The sequence below is a fragment of the Triturus cristatus genome, chromosome 10 (genome assembly GCF_964204655.1).
Source record: "Triturus cristatus chromosome 10, aTriCri1.1, whole genome shotgun sequence".
Taxonomy (NCBI): Eukaryota; Metazoa; Chordata; class Amphibia; order Caudata; family Salamandridae; genus Triturus; species Triturus cristatus.
Window position 1 is genome coordinate 515,907,738 of NC_140593.1, and position 25,667 is coordinate 515,933,404.

Here is a 25,667-nt window from a genome sequence, read left to right on the forward strand (position 1 = left end):
TGTGGCGCCTGATCCTGGTTTGGAGACTTTCCCGATTTTAGGATGGTATCAAGGATTGACTTGAGATAAGTAACTACCACTTCTTGATCTCTCATGGCTGTGAAGAGTGTTCAGTTTTCCCTGCTTTCATAATGAGAATTCTGATGCTAGTTCTTACAGGCAGGGAAAGGTTTAATCTTATGATTGTAGAGAGTGAGCTTATCAAGCTGGGAGTGGAGAATATTGCCCAGAAGGAGGAGTTCCAGGACAGTGTTGTACAGCGATTTATGAAAGTCTTAGTATGCACATAATCTGCAATCAACCTGCAGCAGTAACCAGGTATAAGGCAACTCTCTTCCAATCCTGTCCAAAAACTGAAATTAAAATGATACGGTTTGGTGAGATGAGATGAGGAAGCAAGTTTAAAAGATCAAGAAGTGCAGAAGAAGAGGCAGGCGAGGGTGGATTTGAAGTGAATGCCACTTAGAATTTAACATGCTAACAACCCAATGACCTCTCACTATGTGCTTGTTCCGTTTGTTCGGATGAAGACCAGCAAACATGAAGAGAAACTGCTCAGCGGGGGCACAAATAGGGAAGTAGTGGAAGAAGCAAGTACTGGCTATGATGTGCTGTTAAGGATGTTAACACACAGTTTCACTAAGAATCTCAGAAGGCACCCAGACTGGTCCGTGAGCACTGCAGCAGAGAATGTAGCTGCAGGTGAAGCAAGGCGACTGAATACTGTACCACTAGTTTCAATAACAGCCAGTGTAGAGGTATGACAATCCGGTGGCAGATGTTCTGCTGGTGTGATGGTCTTACTCACACGCCACAGAAGCCTTGATATCCTGGTATGCAGTTTAGACTACGGTTTCCACAAACAAACCGAAATCCTCAGAGTTATCAAATTTAGTAGCTGGATGTTCCCGTACTGTGTTACTTGCCTGCCTTGACATTTAACTGCCCCAAATACTTAAATAAAATCCACACAGAGCAGAAATTAAGCAAAGACACTGCATTGTAACCTGACAGAACTACCAATTGCATTTCTTTTTTAACATCTGTGTTATATTTTTATTTTATTTTGTATCAGAAAATATACCCTGCTGTCGGGGATTTATTCATACCTCTCAATCTGTAAAATGTTCCAATGCTTGAGACCAAAGCATTCTTGTCCCATAAGGAGTATGTAATTCAAAAGCCCTGAAGAATAAGTTAATTATCTTTGGTAACAGTATTTCTGGTAGATACTAAATCTTCCTCACCATATGAATTTACACAAGCACTAGACTACACCTGCAAACTTCTCCAAGCAGCAGCTCGTCTGTGCCACCAAGTGGAAACAAGAGACTCAGGTGGTAGCTCCACACACCCTGGAAATACCACCAGCATATAAGCCATTGCCTTGCATGCTCGCATCAGTTCCTTGAATGCGCACCCAATAAAGGTATACGGAGAATATCTTAACAAGCTAAATAATGACATACCATATTACATCAAAAAGTAAAAGTTAGTGTTTCCAAAGGAAAGCGAAATTTTCTTCTGCTGAGTAATACTTCAATTAATCAATAGATCTTTAGTCGGAGTCGTAAAAGAGAACATCCATAAAAGCGATTACTGAGTCACACTTATCACAGATTCCCCACCTTCTAAATGAATCGCAATGGCAACTCCAAGAGGGGAGTGGGACAAAGCAGTTCCGATTTAACCAGAAAATCATGTAATGGCTCTGGTGAGGTAGCTGCCTCTCCTTGTAGACAGGCACAAGTTTAAAGCAAAGTCCAAGTGGCTACCCAGCAAATACCTCTGGAAAGGGAAGCAGAAGCCACCATGAACCTTGTAGTGTAAGTCCAAATGCCAATCAGTGGGCCTTTCTTAGCTAAAGGATAACCAAAGATAATAAAAGAGTGACCAAATAAGAAATGGTACACTTGGTAAACTGCTTTGCCTCTCTTCACCTCAGTGAAACCAATCGAGTTCAGCCTGTGCAACTGCTCCTCCTTGGAAGGGTGAGAAGGTGGGTAGAAAGAAGGAAGTGTGACAAATTTGTCCACAAAAACCACTGAAACCACCTTCAGCAAAAAAGAAGAATAAGCACACAGAACCACCTGGTCAGGTAAAAAACATGTAAACGGTGGCCAGCCCAACACAAACGAGACGTCTCCAAAGCTACAGGAGACAGTAATCAATACTAGAAAGGTAGCCATGAGAGCCAAAAAACTAACAGAAAACCTATGCATCACTTCAAAGGGAGATGCCAAATTTAAGTTCCACTGAAGAATAAATAATGTTGACAAACATGTATAAGCAAACCTTTCAAAAAGCCAAGGAGTATTCTGAACCAAGAAGGCTTGTAAGGAAGGCACAACATTGCAATTCAAGTAAATACACTTGAAGATAGCCAAACCCTGCAGAATGAGGGACAGCGTAAAATGTCAAACATTTGAATGGCAAAACTCAAAAGCGTCTAAGCCTTCAGCTTAACACGAAGAGAAAAGATTGTCCTAGTGCCCAGTATAAACAAACTTAGTGGTCAGCTTCTGGAAAAACAATAAGACCTCCACTATCGTGATGTTAGATGATTTAAAAAACATGTGATAGAGAAAAGAAGAGGCCCGGTCAAATTAAGTATAAAACTTACAGTAATTGTGGGTTAGGCAGCTCTGAGAAAGGTTTGTAAAACAAGAGGTTTGACTATATGAACTGAGAGGTTTTACATTGCGTTAGTCTTTAAAATATGTTTTCTTTATTTACACACTTTTTTTTTTAGGTCGAGCCTAGAGCGCTGCTCTGCGAGACTTGTTGTGGTGGACTAGCAAATAGAAGCCCCACCCACTCTCCACCCATATTTGCCACTGTCTGTTCTAACTGGCTTCCGATTCGAAAATAGGCTTGTTAGTCCCGCCTTAGTACCGCCTCCTCTTCATTTGTCATCTCCCATGGCGACTGGCCCCTTTACTTCGGTTGTTACAGGGTACGTGTTATTTAGACTGTGAGCACTCCTGCCGCCAGTTGTTGTGCCTTATTCATCCCGCAGCCTCCCTCCCGTTGTCCGTGCCTTCTTCACCCCCCCCCCTCCTCCCTTCGCCGGCCCGCTTCCGTGCCGTTTCCCTCCCAGTCCCCCGCCCTTCTGTTGTCCGTGATGCCTTGAATTTTGAATGCAATAGGTCTTGCATTTACGCAAGTTTGAGCTATTGGCATTGTAAATGGCAATGCCTTTTATATAGGTTTTGGTCTTCAAAACAAACAAGCATTTGCAATGCAATAGGTCTCGCAGTTACAAGAGTTTCAGCTGTTGGCATTTTAAATAACAATGCCTTTTATTTAGGTTTTTAAAACAAAAACAAAAACAAAATGCCTTATTATTTGCAATGTCAATAGTTCAAACACGCGTAAATGCGAGACATATTGCATTGCAAATGCTTGTTATTTTATGGGAATGGGTAAGTGGGTTACTGCTTTTAAGACAGAGATGCTTTTGTTATTAGCAGTTCATAAATTGTAATCCTTCTAATATAGCACTTTGGGGTCTGAAGGACATGTGGCTCCTACACCTTGTAACCCACACTGTCTTATGTAACACATCCTTTATACTGATGTACACACATATGATTAGTCAATGTATAATCTGTACATGTGATGTAAAGCACTTTGACACCCTGCATTGGGATGAGTGGTGCTAAAGTGTTATCAAAGAAATACAATTTGAAAATTGGAATTGAAATTGTTATTGGTGTAAATACTGGGGCGACCAACAGACCTGACATTCTTACAGTGTATGCCTATCACTTATATACAGGGACTGCACAAAGTCAAAAGTATTCCTCTCTTAAGTACCTGTGAAGTGATCAGATGTGAGCATGTGTTTCCCCTCTATTGCATCTAGGGGTGAGGCTCCAGATAGCTCCCAGCCAGGATACTCCAACAAAAAGAGGCCTCATGGCCCCTTAACTCCGGCTTTTGTTACGGGCAAAGCTGGAATCTGATAAACCTCTTTCCCGCCTGCACGTGGCAGCTCATAACAAAAGCAGACAACGTGCAGGCACTGCTGAAAGTGTCCCAGTGTCAGAAAATTACACCGGGACTAGTTCAGCATATGTGAATGCCAAAGAAGTAGGAAAGAAATGTGGCACTCCTCTGAAAGTGGCCAGTTTTGCAGCAGGGTAGATGGCATCTACCTGCGTCTACCCTCGACTCGAGCCCTACCTGGATGGAACTGGATTACCAACTGACAGCCCAGCTCAGCTGACTACATCAAATAGGAGGGTGGGGCAGGTGCTGGAGAGAAGCCGTTCAGAGCAACTGTCATTGTGTGCATGAGCACCATTTCCCCCACCACAACGTTCTATGTTTGTGTGGGTTGAAACACTGCATGATTGACAATGTATGTGTGTGTGTGTAACAAAATGGGTGATGTTGGTATATGTGGGAGAGCTATTGTGAGTGTGATATCAGAAACAAAAAAGGCCAGACTATTGGTTTTACCAGTTCTTGTACAAAATTTTAATGTGGTGGTCAGGGATCTCATAAGCGAGCTGCACTCTCTTGCTTTCTGCAATTTGGTGGCTGCTGTGACAACATTTTCTGGGGCTGCTTTTGCTACACAGCTCAACGCTGGCCTCAGTGCCGGATTGACCATTTATCCCATCGGGCATTTTCCCGGGCGGCTGGAGCCAGTGAAGGCAGGTTTTTGAGAGTGGAAGGCTGCTGTCTAGGTCTCCAGCTCCTGGGGATTAATGGAAGCAGAAAAAACTAAAATGAGTGTCAGACAGACAGACTGACAAACAAGAATGGTTTGGGTACTTTGGCATGACTGCTTTTGGTCCCCAGTACGGCCCTGCCTGGTCTGTTAGTGTGTCACAACCAGCCAAAGAGTGACTGATCTGGGAATATACGGACTGGCCCGGCTGTCACAATGCTAGGCAAGTCTGTTCTTTCACACATTTTGAAGCATCCTGTGCGCATGTTGCCCTAGAGTGACCAACAGGAAAAGTAGCACACAGGCAGGCTGGGCCATTTATGGCTGGAGCGCTGCGCTGTACACCACTGAGCAATGTCAGAGTCCACAACCAAACAGCAGCACGTTCCATGTCTTCCCCTCTGCTCCTTGAATCGTGCAAGCAGGAAATTAGAACATCTAATCTCGTGGCGGTGGGAGTTTGGAGCTGGTCGTCGGCGTAGGTGCTGCACGAGGGCCAGCCCACACGTTTTCTTTACGCACACAGTGGAGTGCGCTGGTTACAAGTGTAACGAGTCTGAGGAGGCTGAAGGGGTGACGCCGAGGGTGACGCTGGTGCGTGCGGCGCTTGCGGGACGGCAGAGTGGGAGTGAGAAGTTCCAGGGATGAAGGACTCAGTCACACAAGAGTCATCCAGGCGCAGAGAGCGAAGCTCCGAGCGTTCCCAACACCATTGCACACAGCTGGAAACAAGGCACGAGTCACAACATTATTGTGTGCTGGTGTGACGTCAGTCAGTTGACCTGGGTGGACTGGGGGAAGACGGGTCAACAGCATGGACAGTTCAGGGGCGCTCACTTTGGTGTGTGAGAGATAAAGAAAATATAATGAGCTTACTTGCTTGTAGTGATGTTGCACTGCTTCGCGTTCTGCTATCTGTGTATTTTGCTGTGTTTTTCATGCAGATCCAGTTGCGGCTGGTAGCTTTTCAAAGTGGTGTGACGCAAATGTTAGGGGCGCATTTGATATTGCAGGTGAGCCCAACTGTAATAAGGAAGGATTGAGGGGTTTCTCCCCTGAGAAACGTTTGATAGAAAAAGGGGCATATAGTGCATTTAAGCTAATTTTGTCAAAGAATATGTTGAAAAAGCAATAAGAATCTAGACCACAGGTAGGGTGCCCATGACAACTAATTTGCTTCTTAATTCATGAATGGCATTGATGTAAAGGAAAGGCAGAATGTTTCTAGTAAGTGTAAGTTTAAAAAAGTTCCCTTTTAATAAATGCCACTCAATGCAGTAATATAATAATTTTCTGATATACTAAGGTGAAATGCCTCTACATGTCAAGCAGTTTAACTGTGAGAACCAGCTACACGTCAGCTCCCTGCTAGTGAGTGAACTTCGCGATGACTGGGCTAAAATATTAACAAGTCATTTATAGCCCATTGCAGTGACTCTTCAAATACTACAGAGCTGTAGAATTACAATGACTGCGTGTGTCTCCTTACTTATAGATACGCGTCAATTTTCAGCACATTATATCAATGTTATGCAATGGCTAGAGCTTTGTTATTTTGCATGCTCGTTAGTTTAGAGACAGGTTCTCCATGATCACCGGTTGCTGCAGTTTTGTGCTCCGATTCCTGTCAACTGAAATTTTCCGCTCAGGCACTATCAGCTTTTAGAAAATATACTTTGTGCACTTTCAAACTGAAATTTGCAAACTGCATGCACATAGAAAATATATCTCGTTGTCTTCATTAAAGTAAAATGGCACTGAAAAAAGGCAGCCTCTAGGGGCAATGTATAACAGTTTGGTTTGTTGTTCTCTCTACAGCAATGCTATATTAATATGAGTCTGAGGAGAATCTGTATGTGCACAACAAATATTAAAAGCAGCACCCTGAATATAAGCCAATTGCAATGGGCTCTAAAGTACTTCTTTGTACTGGCTGTTCTTCGACTGATCCTAGGCCCACGAAGTAGGCGCTGTTTGTTTCTTCATTATGCATACTTCAGCACCCATGTGATTGACGGACTGTGGTCATGGTGTGTGCATCACTGCCTCATTTGTTTTTAAGTAGGGAGGCGTTTGAGAGGAAGCAGCAAGGCGCCCTGGAATAAATGCGTCCTTACTCGAGGGGAGAATGAATGGCTCATCAACACAAACTAAATACTCGACAGAACACCAAGAACCCCAAACTGCTGTTTTTAAAAACAGTACAGTAATTAAATACATTATATTCAATTATTTCTTTCTGATGCCGTAAATAAAGCGAGTCATAGGTCTCTACTACGGGGCATTTCTTTTCCCTGGGAGACTATGGACCATTTGTCTTCCGACAAGGTATTGCAGCTCATTTCCCAGAGCATTCTTCAGTTGCATTGCTGAAGCTCTGGCTGAAATTGCACTGCGGCAAACACGTTGTAAGCTATAGAGCAATGAAAAGTACAGAGAATGCAAGAGTGCAAGCCGGAGAGAAGACAACACCTATACTCAACAAGCACAGGAAAACACTAAAAATTTTAATGAGGCACACTTTCCAATCCAGCGCATCCGTGAACGAATCTATTAAACAGAAAAACTCACTTTGACTCCAGAAAAATCAAAGCTGCGCGACGTGCACAGCACTGCTGGAATACAGGTCTTTAGCAGAATGAAGGCTCTAAACCCTCCCCTTCTCACTCGTCACAGGCTCAGGTAGGGCGAGTTATGTTTGCTGAGCCACATCCACTCTCTGACGACTTGGGAAAGGGAAGGAAGCTGAAAGGCAGGATTGGCATTGACAGACAGCCCTGGCGAGTAGAGGGCTGATACTGTACATGCCCAGGGCTGATTCCAAAATCCGACGCAGCATCACGTTATTACTGGGCGGGTCCAGAGGACCCACACACATTGAAGATCCAGGCTGGCAGCAGGTCCGCTCGTAGTATGTAGAAAACTAACTATCAAAACGGGCACATGCTGCATGTGTCCAAGAAGAACTGCACTGCCTGACTGTTTCGGCAAGAGTCACAAGTTTAGGCAGTCAAAGCAGGCACTGCATTGAAATGGCAATAAATCCATCCATAAGGTGTATAAAGTTAGAGGGGCTGCGCCCCACCGCTCAGCACCAGGAGCCGCCCCTGTGCGGACCTGCTTTGCTGTTCCCAAAGTGTGGCTGATATTTGAGCCCGCAGTCTCTGAGGTCGTACACGCTGAAACAGGCGCCGTGAGCATGCATCTCAGCTGTCCAGGCGCACGCTGAAAGACGCCGCGAGCGTGCACATGGGCTGTCTGGCCGCCGTGAGCGTGGACATACCCGTTCCCCTTCAGCCAACAAACCGACGACTAAAGGTCTCGCCAAGGCGTGCAGCGCACGCGCTGCATCGCTAGGCGAGACCTAATAAAATGTGCTCCAGCGTATGAGAGGTAGGAAGATGCTTTCTTTTTTGTGTACTTGTTTTTGCATACAACGAGTTGGTCTCATTTTGATTGATTCCCAAAAAACAGCCCACTCCATGCCTATGACCAGACTATATTGTGGAATTGATTTTTCCTTTAAATCTTTATGCTGTCGCTTATTCTGTTTTGCTGCTGCCAGCATGGTTCATCAAATGTATGGTTTCCGTGTAGATACACTACAATTATCAGTGACCGGATAATGTCAAGTCTCAGCCAACTTCAGTAGGCTCAGTGGTAGCATGGACACGTGTTTACTGAGTTGTGAAAGCCGATCATGTAAGATTGATATGCGTTCCATCACAAACCTCAGAGCTCAATGCAAATCGTGCAGCTATTGTTAATTGAAGGATGCTAAAGAAAGGCAGCAATAACATTTTTAAAATCGTCTATTTAAGTATATCATGTATACTTTGGTTACTGTAGCAGAGAGCCTTCCAAATTGTTTTGCAAAATGCACACTGGAACTAAACATGCTATAACATACTGTGGTTGTAGATGGCTTCAGGCAGAACAAATGCAATAATGTTCACAGTTGTGTGTGCATGATGTGGCAACGAGGTTCGTAGATTGTAAGTTCCCAGATGACTCACTGTCATCAATAACGCTGGATTGCAGTTGAGCGGCCTAATGCCTTCTTGGTGGTGTAGTCCTGGTGCTTTTCATTTGATCCATTTTTATTCCACACCTGAAACTAATGATTTGTAAGATAAATAAAAAACAGAATTGTCTCACTTTGTTGACGTGGAGTCACACTTTGCAAGGATATGCCAAGAGAAAGATGTAAGCAATGACAGTGCATATTGTTTTCCTTCAATTAACACAGAGCTATATAAATGGAAATATACCTAAGGGAATTGTGATTGTATCATTGGCAGCAAGAAGTCTAAAATCATAATATATTTTATATTACTGGAATGTCTGTGATTACTGACTTCCTAAAGATTACACATCTTCCAACAAAAAGTGCACAACCGAGTACATACTCTGTTTGGTTGGATTGTTTGTAAATGACAATGACTTATTTAGGTTTTTAAAACATAAATAAAACACATTGTCATTTACAATGTCAATATCTTAAACTCGCGTAAATTCAAGACCTATTGCATTGCAAATGCTTGTTTTAAAGTGCAGCTATAGTCATATTGAGTCATGAAAGAGAAAAGCCCTCCACTGCCAAGACAAAATTAACAAAAATATTTTTATAAAGACTATTTAATCTATGAAATGTTCGTACAAAAATCATGTCTATCACTCATCGGCCAAAGCTGGGCTAAGATTTGTGTTGCAAATAAGATGGCTATTTATACACTTTTAATTAATGCAAATACATTTATCTGTAAAATATTAAGGCGATAGAAACAATAAACCAGTATAGCAAATGCATGCCCCTGACACGTACCCACATTTGAAATTAAATATTGAAAAGCAAACTTTTCTGAGGTAAGCCATTGCCACATAGGAAATTTAGATTGATGATTAAAATACACCTCGAGTCAGTACCTCTTTTGAATTAGCAACAGCCTCCTGGGAATTCACATCTTCCTCCAATTCTTCCTCAGCGACATATTCTTGTTGGCCAGTGTATGTTTGTGCCAATTCATCATCCTGAAATACATTAGTGCAAGTAGGAAAAGCTGCTGATTACTTTTAAATAAGCAAACTATTTTACTTCCCTTTAAGTAAAAACTGCCTTGAACTTTGACTTGGATGCAGAATGCAACATTTAAAAACATAGCTTCAACATGCTGTGCCTGCGCTGCTGGTGGGGCCGGGGTGTTCCTCACCAGCCCAACCTGTTCTGGAGATTATTTTACATCCTCCCAACTGACAATGGCACCCACTACCTGGCTGTTACACATGGTGCAGTGGAGTTGTCCGAGACTGACCTGTCTAGGGGCACCGTAGGTATCTCGCAGCTTTCTGGGACACGGCCTGTGAAGCAGAACGTACGTAGTGGCATCAATTTGCAAGTGTGGAGTCAGGCAGGACCCCAACTGCTGCCCTGTGGACAATTCAGTGAGACCCCCCCCTACGCATTAGGGGAGCCTAGGAAAAACCTCCCCACCGTCAGCTATAAACAATAGCTATAAACAAGAGCCCTCCTGGGTGTCTACAGCGCTGCGAAGTGAGGGGGGGGGGACGTCTGCTGTGTTTGGAGTAGTGGCTGCAGTGACTGATGCAGCGCAATGCCCACAGAACCATCACCGGTTGAAGCCCACAAAGAGTGGAATAGCTCCTTGTGCAATCCTACCGCACGCACGGTCACAGTGCCACCTTTTCTGACTTGCCCAAAGACAAAGGGGTTTATACCCCCCCCCCCCCCCCCACCCACCCATTTCCTCTACACTTTTCCACCCCTGCGAAACACAGAGCCTGACTGTCTGCTCTGAGATTGCACCGTCAGTCCTGGAGGGAGCTGAAGAATATTGAGGGCTGGCGCAGAGATCACCGGTCTGGAGACTGCCATTCATGAGGTACCGGACGCTGGGCCTTCGACCATAGAGGGTTGCTCGCCCCCACAATAGAACACATTGATGGAACAGTGAATGGAAACCTGGTACCGGGCTGGTGCTGGCAGGTGCACCAATAGTTGTCGGACACCCCTGGAGGGTGCAGTGACGCACTTGGACACAGAGGGTCAAGGTGGGCAATTGAGGGGTCCTCAGGAGGACGCACTTGACAGACTGGGTTCACAGACTAGAACCCTGAGCTGAAGAGGCAAAAGGATGCAATCGGCACAATAACATGCTCATTGTGGGCCTTCCTGAGAGTACGGAATGGCCAGACATGGTGGATTTTCTGGAATCCTGGATGCGCACAGAAGTATCCCTGACACAGCTCATGAAGATCTTTGCCCCTAAATTAGCACATAGGGCCCCTGCTCAGCCGCACGGCCCATGGCTACCCACGGAGGTCTGTTGTTGTCAAGCTCCTGCACTACAAGGATAGGTACTTGTTGCTGCAACATGCAAGTGAGGCGGGCCTGTTTAGGGTAGGGAACAGCCAGGTATCTGTGTTCCCGGACTTTACTGCTGCTGTTCAGGGCAAACGTCCCTCCTTCCAGGAAGTACAAAGGGTATTCCGCAAAGAGGGGTCCACTAATCGCTCATCTTCCCAACCAAACTGAAGAAAAGACTGGACAGCAACACCCACTTTTGTCAAGAACCAGACGATGCCTGGTCATTGCTGGAGACCTACCGGGCTGAGACTGACCAGCCGCTGGAAAACACAAGAGATGAGTGGCCCCAGCGGCAGGGGAGGAATCGACCATGACGGATGTCCCAGCATAGAGCTTTGAGAACACCTAAGCTCACGCAGTCAGCGGCAATCACCGAGGCTAGGGCCTCTGAAACTGATGACAGCAGGCCTTTGGGCGTTGCTTTGGTGACTCTGGATCGGACCCCCTGAGCATAGCGGGTGATGAACGTCCAAGTGTGACCTCACAGATGGCTGAGGAACTTGTATAGTTTTCCCTTCCAGCGTGGGCAACAAGTACTGTGCTGGTGCTGACTGAGACCGCAAACTTGTCCAGTTTTTTAAACCCGCTATATCGCCATTCCAGAGGTACTGGAATGGTGGTGAAGTGTGCTTAATTTTTTTTTTTTTACATTCTTTCAGAGGCCAGCCGTTGCTGGGCTGCTTTGGGGTTGGGGAGTTGTGACTGTTGTTTTTAGTTGTGCTCTCCTGTCTCAGGGTGATTGCTTTTGCGGGTTGGAGTCTGGGGAGCATAGACTGAGATGATGTCATGATCTTGTTTGCGTCACTGCATCCCCCATGACCTCCACACATACAGCTCATAAACTAATGACTTGGAAAGTCTGAGGGATGGAATCTGCGGCCAAGCCCATCAAAATCCTGATGTACCTTTAGAGAAGGGGGTACATATCGCCATGCTTCAAGAGACACACTTCACAGACACTTTGGTGTCGCTGGCAGGGACAGCTACACACCACGGCTTACTTGGCCTTTCGAGAAGGGGACACTGATCAGGGCAGGGATCCCCTATGAGGCTTCAACGATTGACGTCGACAAGTCTGGCCGATATTCATTAGTTGAGGGCCATCTATGCGGTTGGCAGGTGGTACTGGGTAGCATCTATGCCTGAACCAGGACCAAGCTCCCTTTTTGCACTCTCTCTTGGCACTGTTGGGCCGACTGAGGGGCTTCAGGGGGTTCACACTGCTCCTTGGAGGAGATTTCAATTGTGTTATTGATACCATGTTAGATCACTTCACCCCCCCACTACCGGTGGTGCAGTCCTATAGGGCAGCTACAACTCTACGAAGTTGAATGTCGCACTCGGACATGGAAGACGTTTCGCGAACCCACCACTTCGACTGAGATTATTCATAGTACTCTGGCTTATACAAAGTTCACACACCAATTGACCACTTTGTGTGCTCCAGGGCATTGAGCGGATGCGTTACTCACACACAGTATATGGACCGCACCCTCTCTGACCACAGTCCAATCCTGCTGACGCTCCAGCCGACGAAGGAGCACCCCTTCATACCTACTTGGAGTGAGCATTAAGCTGCTCTCACAGATTTTACCTTCCGAGCCTCCTTAGCGGAACAGGTCACTCTGTACTTCGCTACGAACCCTGGGTGTGCCTTTGACCGACGGATGGAGTGGGAGGCCTTTAAGATGGTCGTGCGGGGACATTGCTTGGGCCAGTCGTTGGGTATCCATAGGGATCTTGATCGGGAGCTTTTGAGATTGGAGGACACCCTTCATGAGTGGGTCAAAGAGCAGGGCACCAACCCGGACGCCCTTCCGAGGCTGCTGGAAGCCAGGGAATAATACCACGTGGCCCGGGAGCGGCTCCAGTGCCAAAAATAAAAACATGATGTGAGTTGCGCTCAACAGGAAGACGGGAAATCAGGACAACTCCTGGCTAGTCTGCCCTTGCTAACTTTACCACTGGATTCAACCTTGTCTGGCTGATGAGGGGCGTTACCCAGAATCCAGTCCCAGGATGCTTGCTTCAGGTCCAGGGAGGACCTAGCTTGGCAGTTCGGGCTTGACTGTTCCTATGATTCACAGGGTCAAGACTGATTTGCATACAGCTAAATCTGAACTGGGGTGGTGTAGTGAGCTAAAGGAGGATGATAAATTCAACCCATATCAGTGACTGAGGTTGAGTGTCTGAAAAGTTTCAGCACTCTGTCCATCATCTCCTTGTGTTTGCTTTGTTCGCACACATTGCCCGCCTGTTGACCTCGGCAGGGGAGACAACCTTCTTCACTCAAGACATTAATCGAGCATTTCGGGTCTTTAAGGTCTCCCTCTACCGGCCACTTGGGGCTGTCCTTCCGGTAGCATCTGGTAAGTTCTTGGACCGACTGCCCCTTAGGCGTCTCCCTGCGGTTGGAGGGACAGGGGGGTGTTTTTTCATTGGTCCGATAAAATCCCAAGAAATACAAAGCACTGTTAAGGTCATGGCGATGAACAAATTCCCCGGCCCAGACGGGCTCCCCTCTGAGTTCTGCGTGGAGTTTGTGGGAGTACTGGCACCGAGGCAGGAGGAAATGTATGCTGAGCATATGAGACTGGATTGCTCCAAGCCACGACTAGATAGGCCCCAGTGGTGCACCTACCCAAGTCCAATGCAAAAACAACAATTGATGGACAGAATGCAGAACAATGTCATACATTCACCCCAGTACAGAGATCTGGGCCTAAATCCATCGTTTTTTTGCTCACCATGCCATTCCAGTTTGAACCCAGCCATATGCAAATCAGTCTTGACCCTGTGCCCCATGGGAACAGTCCAGCCCGAACTGCCAAGCCAGGTCCTCCCTGGACTGGAGACAAGCATCCTAGGACCGGTTTCGGGCTTTCAGCCCTCGTCAGCCAGGATAGCTTGATTCCAGTGGCATGGAGAGCAAGGGACTCACGTCTGAGCATACCCTTCCCACTCGGGGTGACAAATGCAAAAACAACAATTGATGGACAGAATGCAGAACAATGTCATACATTCACCCCAGTACAGAGATCTGGGCCTAAATCCATCGTTTTTTTGCTCACCATGCCATTCCAGTTTGAACCCAGCCATATGCAAATCAGTCTTGACCCTGTGCCCCATGGGAACAGTCCAGCCCGAACTGCCAAGCCAGGTCCTCCCTGGACTGGAGACAAGCATCCTAGGACCGGTTTCGGGCTTTCAGCCCTCGTCAGCCAGGATAGCTTGATTCCAGTGGCATGGAGAGCAAGGGACTCACGTCTGAGCATACCCTTCCCACTCGGGGTGACAAATGCAAAAACAACAATTGATGGACAGAATGCAGAACAATGTCATACATTCACCCCAGTACAGAGATCTGGGCCTAAATCCATCGTTTTTTTGCTCACCATGCCATTCCAGTTTGAACCCAGCCATATGCAAATCAGTCTTGACCCTGTGCCCCATGGGAACAGTCCAGCCCGAACTGCCAAGCCAGGTCCTCCCTGGACTGGAGACAAGCATCCTAGGACCGGTTTCGGGCTTTCAGCCCTCGTCAGCCAGGATAGCTTGATTCCAGTGGCATGGAGAGCAAGGGACTCACGTCTGAGCATACCCTTCCCACTCGGGGTGACAAATGCAAAAACAACAATTGATGGACAGAATGCAGAACAATGTCATACATTCACCCCAGTACAGAGATCTGGGCCTAAATCCATCGTTTTTTTGCTCACCATGCCATTCCAGTTTGAACCCAGCCATATGCAAATCAGTCTTGACCCTGTGCCCCATGGGAACAGTCCAGCCCGAACTGCCAAGCCAGGTCCTCCCTGGACTGGAGACAAGCATCCTAGGACCGGTTTCGGGCTTTCAGCCCTCGTCAGCCAGGATAGCTTGATTCCAGTGGCATGGAGAGCAAGGGACTCACGTCTGAGCATACCCTTCCCACTCGGGGTGACAAATGCAAAAACAACAATTGATGGACAGAATGCAGAACAATGTCATACATTCACCCCAGTACAGAGATCTGGGCCTAAATCCATCGTTTTTTTGCTCACCATGCCATTCCAGTTTGAACCCAGCCATATGCAAATCAGTCTTGACCCTGTGCCCCATGGGAACAGTCCAGCCCGAACTGCCAAGCCAGGTCCTCCCTGGACTGGAGACAAGCATCCTAGGACCGGTTTCGGGCTTTCAGCCCTCGTCAGCCAGGATAGCTTGATTCCAGTGGCATGGAGAGCAAGGGACTCACGTCTGAGCATACCCTTCCCACTCGGGGTGACAACCTAAGTCCAGTTCTCCGGAAGTGGTGGTTACTCACCTTAGGCCACTTTCCATGCTTAATACCGGTTTGGAGATACTTAGCAAAGTGCTCACCTCTAGGTGGACTTGATCCACACAGATCAGAAGGGGTTCATACCCATCCGTAATACTTCCTTTAATCTATGCTGGCTCTATAATATCATCTATAGCCGAGACATGGCTGACAACCCACTTACTATGATCATGTCAGTGGACCTGGAAAAAGCTTTTGACACAATGGGATTTGCTGGAGGCCACCATGTTACGCATGGGGTTGGGTGCCAAGTGGACCCAGTGGGTGCAGTTGCTATATGCCAACACTATGGCAATGGTTAAAACGGGGTGCACAATATTCAAACCCTACAAGCTATTCTGTAGCACAAGAAAAGGCTGCCAATGTCACCCCTACTATTTGTCACTGAACCACTGGCAGAATGGGACCATGCAGAGGGTGCAGAATGGGGTATAACGATAGAGGGTACAGAACATATCATCTTACTCTACGCAGATAATCTGCAAATTTATCTACAGAATTGAAATTAGAACAGTTCGTCAGTGCACTGCGACTCCTTGAGGAATTCGGCTTATACTCAGTCATACGGGTGAACCGGTGCAAGACGCGCATATTACCGGCAGTTGGTGGTAGCTCCCACCCAACCCTGTCCTGTCAGTTGCCCTCCTGATAAACCCTGGGCGCCACGCACCTTTAAATACTTGGGATTTTAGATATTCCACGACACAGCTGCTCGGCGTGAGGGGAAACCAGGTAGGGTGCTGTGTTAGCTCAAATCGTGCCCCCTTTTGGAGGTCGCCTCAACTATCCATCTTAGCACGCAAAATAGTTATGCTCCCGCGGTTCCTCTATTTTTACGAACTTCCCTGTGAAGGTCCCAGCGTCCTGGTTCCGGCAATTGCACATTCTTCACCGCGAACTGATTTGTGACAGTGGCCACCACAGGGTTGTACTTGGTCGAATGTGGGCTCTGAGTCCCAAACTTTGAGTTATATTTCCTGGGGGCGCAGCTTCAGTTGCTCACTAGTTGGCTGGACGGGGTTGGGGGAACTTGGATCAGTGGATTCTGAACCTAACCAGAGAATGCAACTGATTAAGCTGCTTAAGCCTGCTCTGAGGAATCCCTGCCGGAGCACTCTCCTGTCCTCAGCTTTATATTATTGGCACCGGTGTATGAAACGGACAGGGGGGAAACACCCTATGCCCCTGGGCTCCCAGTGGTGAGGCTGCCCTAGGGCAATCCCACAACCTTCTTCGCAGCAGGGCAGATGAGCTCCTGGACAAAATAGTGACTACGAGCAACTGCTTTCAAGCGGGTAACCTTGCCCGAACTGTCAGATGCCAAGTGGGGGATTGAACTGTCAGATGCCAAGTGGGGGATTGAGCTGGCCTATACCTAAAAAGTATCCCGCAACCAGCACATCAAGCAGGTTCCATTTTGCCAGAGACTATAACAACCTTTGGCTTTACTGCAAACCTGTGATTGAAAATGCCAAAATACTAGCCACCTTGCTAATAAATCTGTTTGACAACTGTTTGGAACAACTAGTTAACATTAATGAACTCTAGTGAAGAATGAGACAGAGTAATGAGCATACAAAGAAGAGTAGGTCTAGCTACAGTAAAATGGGTCTCTCCGATATGCTTAAAACAAAAATTAGCAGAACTGGAGTAGCAGTGATTTGTAAGCCATCTGGGTGAGGGTGGACCAGGTTAAGATTAATTGTGTTTTAACTGCAGTACAGACCCTTGTGGCTGCAGGTGTCAGCGTGTTTTCCAATGAACATGGTTAGGTGTCCAAATCTAACGGGGCAAACAAAATACAAAAAAGAATGATCATCCATAAAGTCTTTTCTCTCGTGGCGCAGACAAGTGGTATCCCTTGGCTAAATTAATTCAGCTCCTTATTCCCTGTTTTGTGGGGTCCCTCAGGATTCCTTCGGTCTCCTACTCTGTTTAACCTTTAAGTCACACCACTCACTCCTCTGATTAACTCTTTTGGTCGGTCGCTGGCCTCTTCTACCGATGACACATAAATAATAGTGCCTCTGGGGAAAATTGGAGTTTATTCCAGAAACACGTTTAATAACTGCATGAGTGCTGTAAGCAGATGGATGACTAATAATTGCCTGAAGCTTAACTCTTTAAAAACAGAGGACATCCAGTTCGGCCATTATCCATCCATCCATCCATCTGGTCGCCCAGCTGGTGGCCCTCAGATCTGGGTACTGCACCAACACCCACGTTCCTATTGGGCAGGGAGCTAAAATATAAGGATCAAGTCAATGCGGTCACATACTCCGCCTTTTACTGGTTTAGAATTGCAAAACAAATTGAAAAATGTATTTCGGCCGACCTACTGAAGGCAGTGGTTATTGCTTTGGTCTGGTCTCGACTAGACTATTGTAATAGTCGTTATGTGGGGTTTTGATTGGCCTGCTTGAAAAGCTGCAGACCACTCAAAATGCGGCTGCACGCTTTCTTTTAAAAATTCCTACATTTTAATCAGCGAGGGCAAGCATCAGACAACTTCACTGGCTGCTGGTTAAAAACCCTTTAAGGCTCTCTGTTTAGCCTATAAATCTCTCCACAGGAAAGCCCCCGCCTACTTTAAGGAACATTTTGTATGGCGCATACCTGGTAGAACAATGCGCTCCAGCTCAGCCAGACTTCTGAAGGTTGGGGGGGGGGGGGGGGTAGTTTCTTTAGAATCACTGCCCTCAACTGGAATTGTTTAACCTTGGAGTTGAAAGCAGCATCCCTGTCTCGCTGCTTTTAGGAGGAATCTCAAAACTTGGCTCTTAAATCAGTGGTCTATCTCTATTACCTTCATCAGCTTTACCTGGTCACTATAGAACCAAGAAGCCTCCGGGCATTCGCGTGCTTTATAAGTTACTTCATTCATTCATATCTTGGTGGACTCACAAACAGGAGGTTGAACAGTAAGTCAAATTAACTTGTCTAAGGATGGAATTGTCAGTAGAAGGATTCACACTTCCAGGACAGACAAGGCTGGATACATAACACACGGGGCCAGACACAACAGTCCTATTTCAATGAATGTATTTTTACCTGTCCCTCTTCCTAAAAGACTTCTAGCTGGGTGTAGTGGAGCTAAATGCATACAATTGCCAGAGGCACATGAGAGGAGTAAAAGGAGGGTGAAGCAGTAACATTTACCTTGTGGTATCAAATGAGGGCAGTGGAAGGTCAGCAAGGCATTTGTTCTGAATGTTTTAGCAAGTAATAACTATACAGTTACTGGCAAAATCCTCACAGTACACAACTTCCGGGAACATGAAATACTTTATAAAATGCTAACTATGGACAGACATTTTTATTTGTCAGGCGGAAAAGCAACTTCAAAGGTGTTAATGTATTTTGAAATGTTATGCAATCTTCATGGTAAACACTAAACAAATACAAAAGCTAGACAATCAGTTGCAATAAGAATACCTGTAACCATTTCACTGAATCATAGCTAATAAAAGAACAAATGTAAAAAAAGATCCAACGCCAATCTTAATTCATAGCTAACAGATGAACATGTTTTGAAGCATATACAATGTTGGACTCTCAGACTACTTTCGCCACAAAAAAACAAAAATTCATAAATAAACATAACAGAGGGGCTTTTGGTCAGCAAGCTTGATCGACTGGCCCGTTTAATTGTTATTCACATTTTGCACCCGTTCATCACAGCATACAGCATCATGGCAATGGGTAAACCCATTTGTCTCCTCCACTAATAACAATAAAGTGCATATAACCCAAATGGAAGGCTTGATATTCAAAAAGATCACTAGTAAAACAGCCACTTTAGAAAATGTTTAATTTGATTTTTTTTTTTTTATTCCTAGTATATGGTGGACTCATTACAAAGACTTCCTATTTTCTTATTTGTTCTTTTTATTTTGTGACACATGGTTGCGATAAAAAAGTAACCATTGCACAACTGAAGGTCAAGCCTATTGGCTTTGCTAATGCTTATTTGTATTGTTTTCACCACCTACAGACTTTCTCAAGCCGCTGGGTCTCACAAGTGTGCAGACAATAGCAGGGCCCCTAGCTTAACAGGAAAAACACAAAAAACACATTTGTGCTCACAATGATGAGCAAGGTTATATTCGTTTGAATACATTTTGTATTGGGATATTTTATAGCTAAACAAATTGCATTTACTGACAATTCAGAACGGCAGTACCTTTTAATGCATGGTTTTACACTGGACACATTATCCATATGACATTTTGTAAACTAACCTTGGATCTCTTTATCCAGTGTTGGTCAGTTTTCTGTAATAGAGAAAGGACCAGGACATCAATCACTTTGCAATATTAGCACCTTAAAGATGTCATTGGGAGTTAAAAAATCGTTTCACCTTTGAAGGACTTAATCAGATAGTATCTAGAGCCCAAATAAAAGCTTTTGCATTAAGTACTTCTAACAATTGGCAGCATATCCAACCACACAAAGCTGTTTTCTTCTACAAGGATACAATCCTCAAGGTCATGATTGTCGGTTGCCTATTGACATGACAAAGGAACACTGCCTACCGCCAAACAAGCTGTCAACATAAAGTTTGTCACAGCGCAGATAAAGGAAATAGCAGCCATTGATAATGGGTCTAATTTTCACCAGTCCCAAGGGAAGCAAAGAGATTTCAAATCAGCGTAAAAAAAAACGAGGCACAAAAAGCTGTGCTATCTGTCTGCACACAATAGAAAAGACTCACTGGAAATTCGTCCAGAGGTTCATTGATTTCAAGGACCAGCGCCTCATCAGTGTCAATTTCTTCCTCCTCTTCCTCCTCCGCATATTCCATTAGCTCTTCTGTCAGCTCAGCGGCATCTGTGCCTTCGTAATGCCCTTCGGTGTACTCTTCAGCATACTCTTCCGGTTCTTCTGATTCTTCATAAACAACTTCATCCTCGCCGTCATCCAATTCTGGATCAGGTGTTGGAGATTGGTCATTCTTACTCTTGGACAGTTCAAATGATGCAGTCATACCACTAGTGGCGTTTAGACTGACTGTAACAACCTCAGAGCTGTGAAAAATATATAAAACAGATTACAACAATTCGGGGATAATCTGTCAAGAAATACATTTATGAAAAAATTGTTTCAAGTAATACATTTTTTTTCATTGTACAATGACCATTCAGGGCGACTGATATACAATCTAATGTGTCAGTATTTATTGTCATGCTTATTTCTCAGAAAATTAAGGTTATTTCTATATATATTTCGACAAGAAAGAGACTAAACAAAAAACGCACAGCCATCATCAGTGCAGTGGTGACAAGTGAACATTTAAACCTACATTTGTACTAAGAAAAGTCACAACCAAGATTCATACACATTTTTCTCTCCTGTGCCTGTTCCTCCTATCCAAGTTAGCCACACCGCTTTGTACTTTTACGTCTCTAGTCCATCGGCATTCTCCTACTCCACCTGTCCCACTCTTCCCACTCAGCAACCTCATCACCACTAAACATGTCCGTATTCCTGCTCCACCAGCTGTATGACACAACCACACATTCCTTTCCCAAACGTTCCTTAACAATGCAGGCGGAAGACTGAATGCATCTGAACCACACATTTCATTCACAACACAAGTCGTTACAACAACTTGCCTTAGGGGGTGGTGCTGGACTTTGGAATAGTATAATTTACTAATCTAAATCCAGTCCCAGCAACAGTAGGTAAAGCGTTAGACTTTAAAGGTCAACGCCGCTTTACCTAACGCATGTCGTCGTAACGACTTGCGTTGTATATGGAATGCGTGGTTCAGACACAGTCGTTGTTCCTCCTGGTTTCACAGGCTAAGTGCTGTTCGGCGGTCGTGGTATTTGGAGTTTCCCTGAAATGATGAACAAGAGCAATTCTTTTAACAAAGGAATTAGGTATTGAAACTGTGACTATTTGGCTTCAGTCGTTCTGGTAGAGCATTACTTTTGAAAATAATCATTACTGAAGAAAGTCTGTTGCAAATACATAATTATATTAGGAGCCTTTATATATCAGTTGTGGGATTTCAGCAGAAGTCTGATAACAGTCTGTAGGAAGGTGGAATCTGACTGCATGGTTGCCCCCACTTTTTTCCTGGTGTTTGAATGGTTTGTGACTAGTCTGGCTGGGATCCTGCTATCCAGGACCCCAGCCTATCTGCTTACTTCCTTAAAACGATTTGGAGTGCATATTAGATGCACTAGTGATTGGATACTGTGGTACCTTATGAGCCCCTAGTATATGGGTACCTTAGGTACCAAGGGCATAGGTACTTCACAGGCCTACTAGGGGCTGAAGCATGTATTATGCCACCCCTGGGAAGCAGATTAAATCTGACACCACAGGCCTGCTACTGCAGCCTGGGTGAGGTAGTGTTAGCACTCCTCACTGAGGTATAGGTTCCTATATCTCACCATACACACACATATAAACCTATCAGCCACCCCTATGGCAGGCCCTATCAATCCTGAGGGCAGGGTGCTTGGTTTACAGTGTGAGGGGGTGCCTCTGCATGAGCAGGACCCCTCTGCAGCTGGCAGGGTCTATTCCTTGTGGCTGTTTGTGGATGCGGTTAAACCATATACTCTAAAGTGCATTATAACCTCCCGGTTAATGCTAACTTTGGAATGACTGCATCAAACCATGTTGTGTTTGGTGTCAAGCATCTTGGAATCATACCCCCACACCAGTAACTGGTGTGGGAGTATGATCCCACCCTTCTAGAGGGGATGACATGTACCTACTGTGGTAACACAGTAGAAATATGAAAGAGCCTGGGCATCACAAAATGGATGCCACCAGCACAGACACTGGGCTGCCCTCCTGACTGAAACTCGCAGTGGAGGAGGCCCAACAATAGGCATCCTGTCACAGGGAGGTGTCACTACCTTCCAGACAGGATTTAGTGTATTGGAGGAGTGTGGCTCAATGGTTAGAGCGGCAGACCCTGAAGCAGAGTTCTGGCCAGGGACCAGGGTTCGATTCCCGCCTCGGCGGGGCTCGGGCTCAATTTCCTCGGACCTGTCTATTCTAGCCTCGGTGCCTATTCTAATCATGGGCCCCACGCTGCAACTCTGGGCAATAGCTTGCTTAGCCTCCACACTGGCCCCAACAGCGCTAAGGATGCCTGGCTTCACCCTGGGGGTGCCCAGGAGTGGACACTTCACAGGGAAAGCCAGGAGGGGTTCCACAGCGGTATGAGTATCAGCGCCAGGAAACCGCATAGGCGACACCGCAAGGTGGCCGTCTGGTGACAGTGCGCTCTATAAGTACTTTGTCATTTGACATTTTGACATATTGGGGCTGGGTGGGTGCACTTCTAGAGTGCTTTGAAGTACTGCACTGGGGGAGCAGTAGTCTCCTCTGTGCATATGCCAGCTCAAACAGGTTCAGGGGCTACCTGTCCCTGCTCTGGTGCGAAACTGGACAAAGGGAAGTGGGTGTAACCACCCCCTACCCTGACCCTCCCAGAGGAGTGGTCATAGAGCTAGTCCCTCCCCTATCTTCAGTATAAGATAGCCAACCTTGCCATTGCAAGATATATAACCCTGGACGACGCTCTACATAGAAGAATCCTGGCCCTTCGACGTTCCACTACCTTTGGAAGACAGAAGAATCTCCCTTGGAGTCAAGGAGTGACTCCCCTGCTTAGCAGGCACCAAATACTTGAATCAACGGTCGCAAACTTTACCGCTCCCGCCGGAGTCCGAAGTCCCTGCAGCCCCGGAAGTGGATTTCCTGACTTCTCGACGGCCATTGTGAGTCCCCAGCAGAGTTGAGGCGAGTGGACCCCACGAGTGATGAGGAACAGCAATACCCGGGTACCGTGCACTATTGTCGAGTGCAACCCCTTCACGACGTTCTACGAACTTGTGCATTGGACCATTTGTGGCCCAAGCCTCCAACAGGTTTTGCAGCGAAAATCAGAGGCCTATCCCGTCCCGAGTGACCGTGGGCTCCTGTGAAGCATTTCCTCAAGAGGCGTCTTCGCGATTCCTTGCCCGTTGGCTTGTGGGTCCCCCGAAGACTCTTATCTACTCAAAGGGCTCCCCTGGTTGCTCAAGGCCTGCCTTCACTTACCCTCACTGGGTGAGTCCCTCAGACCTTGCTGGTCTGCACCATCGCCTTTCTTCACTCTACACGAGACTTGCTGTTGCCAAGGCTTGTTGGCTCCAATCCAGTTGCCGACACCGCCATCAGCTGCAGACGTCATGGGACACTCCGAATTCAGCTGCTGGTCATCGTCGATCTCTCCTGGACCTCGTGAGCGAAGAGTCAAAACACCCTTGATCACCTGAAATCACCCGACATCCGTGGGCATCAATCTTCCTGGCCCCGGGTCACTGGCAAGTGACTGTGAACACTGTCCCTTCAATTTTCAGGTCTTTAGCATCTCGAATCCACCCTTGGATTCCACCGGACACTTCTTCAGTCGCAGCAAGTCTTCTTTGGTCTCCATAGAAAACAGCGACACAACCCGACACCAAAAGACACCTATGCACCCGGCTTCCCTGGGTGAGGTAACTTGTGCACTCCGGTGCCCTAGTGTGTGTTGGCCCTCGAATTACTTACCTACCTTGTAAGTGGCTTGCTTGTAGACTTCCTCGAAGTGCCCTAAAACTTTAAAAATCAAACCGCGACTTGCTCCATTGTAATCAATAGGGAACCCGCGGCTATGTTCACACACTGCATGCGTCTCCCGTGGGTCTGTTACTTACCTGCTTTCACTGCAGTAGTGAAGCCCCAGCGATTCTACAGGCCTTAGGCCTTGTCATTCTGAAAGTCGACTTTCCTAAATTTCTTTTTTAGTATATGGTCTGGTACGCCCCTAGGTCCCCAGCCATATTTGTGCTTAACTTATTGTGAAACTTTGATATTTGAATGTGTTCCTCGCTTCTAATCTCCTAAAGAGATTAGTAGAGTGTGTCTAGAAATATATACATATATATTTGATATATATACCTGTGTGGTGTCCTTTCATTTCGAAATTAAAGAGATTATAAGGTAAAACAAGCTGCTTTACATTCCTCTGAGACTTAGCCTGAAGGCTGCTCTCAACAGCTACCATAAGAGTCGAATTGGACTGGTGCAAGGTGGCCACTATAACTAGTGACCAGCATATATGCCAGGCCAACTTCTCACACAGTCTCACAAACCCTTCTTGTCACAGTCAAACAAGCTCTGGAGAAGGTCTCTTAACAAAAGTAACTTTGCTGTGTGCACATTTAATGCCACCAACTTCATTAAAACTCTTTTCTTCTGTTTAGCTTATGCAGCTACATTAGCTCCACTGTTCTGGACTCTTTAGACCTCAGGCTAGCCAGATGTCGATGAGCATGCCCTCCATTCCGCCATGTAGTGGTCGGTACAGGTTACTTGCTTGCCCAGCTTACTGCTTTTTCATTGTGTAACTAATTGCATGGAGTGTTGAAATTGTCTTGGAGCACCTCAACTGCCACGCTTATAATCAAGATAATGTGTAACACTTGCTGTCTGCTTCTGTTACCACCTAGCACTCGGAAGCAGCTCTCAGCTACATGAGCTTTTAACAAATTCAGTAAATAAAGATTGGTCAAAGGTAGCAGCACACAGGTGTGTTTTTGCCTGATGTAGTTTGGTGCTGCTTTCCCACTGACACTTGTAAAGAGTACTTTTTTTTTTCCAGACGTTTGCACTATTTACTGCTTAGATACACACTTGTGGGGGGGGAATATTAATTTAAGCACATGCCCGTTTCCTCTTTTTCAAAGTCTCCTTGGAGATGATAAATGTCTAAAGTTACTGTCAGCCTGTGGCGCTATTGTATTTGAACACAAACATGGGACAATCTGAAATGGCTTTTTATTGCAATTTTATTTACGGGCATGTATACAAATATAAAGGATAAAGGTGAAAAGTGTAATTCTAGTGAGGGGGGTGAGGTATGAGGAGAAGGGACTGAGATAACGCAGGAGCAGCAGGTGCCAAGACCGCCGAACAACGCGTGGCCTTTGCAACGACATGCATTGGGTAAAGCGGCGTTCGACTTTAAAGTCCAACACTTTCCCTACAGTTGCGGCACCTGGAATTGGAATAGTAAATTATACTATTCCAAAGTCCAGCGACCCCTAGGGCAAGTCATTGTAACGACATGCCCTGTAAATGGAATGCTTGGTTCAGACGTATTTATTGTACCGCCAGCATTACGGAACTCGTGGGAAAGAAAAGTGTGGTTCTGTCATACAACCCTCAATTCATGATGTATACATGCTTTTAGTCTGGTGAACTAAGGAGTGTCACAGAGGAGGAAG

General features: G+C 46.0%; 1 protein-coding gene across 7 annotated transcripts in view; it reads right to left on the reverse strand.

The window, feature by feature from the left end:
• RBM33 (RNA binding motif protein 33) overlaps positions 1-25,667 on the reverse strand; it is a 594,498-nt gene that overhangs the window by 418,528 nt on the left and 150,303 nt on the right. For 4 of the 7 annotated variants that reach the window (XR_014970135.1, XR_014970134.1, XM_085631975.1 and 1 more), the window contains exons 5-7: positions 20,102-20,414; positions 19,629-19,661; positions 9,608-9,712 (exon numbers count right to left, since the gene is read on the reverse strand). Coding sequence is in view for 4 of the 7 variants with exons in the window: in XM_085631975.1 (XP_085488101.1) it covers positions 9,608-9,712; positions 19,629-19,661; positions 20,102-20,414 (451 nt within the window). In the remaining 3 variants the exon portion in view is untranslated. The remainder of the gene's footprint in view (positions 1-9,607; positions 9,713-19,628; positions 19,662-20,101; positions 20,415-25,667) is intronic. The other 3 variants (XR_014970136.1, XM_085631977.1, XM_085631976.1) reach the window with 1 other exon arrangement.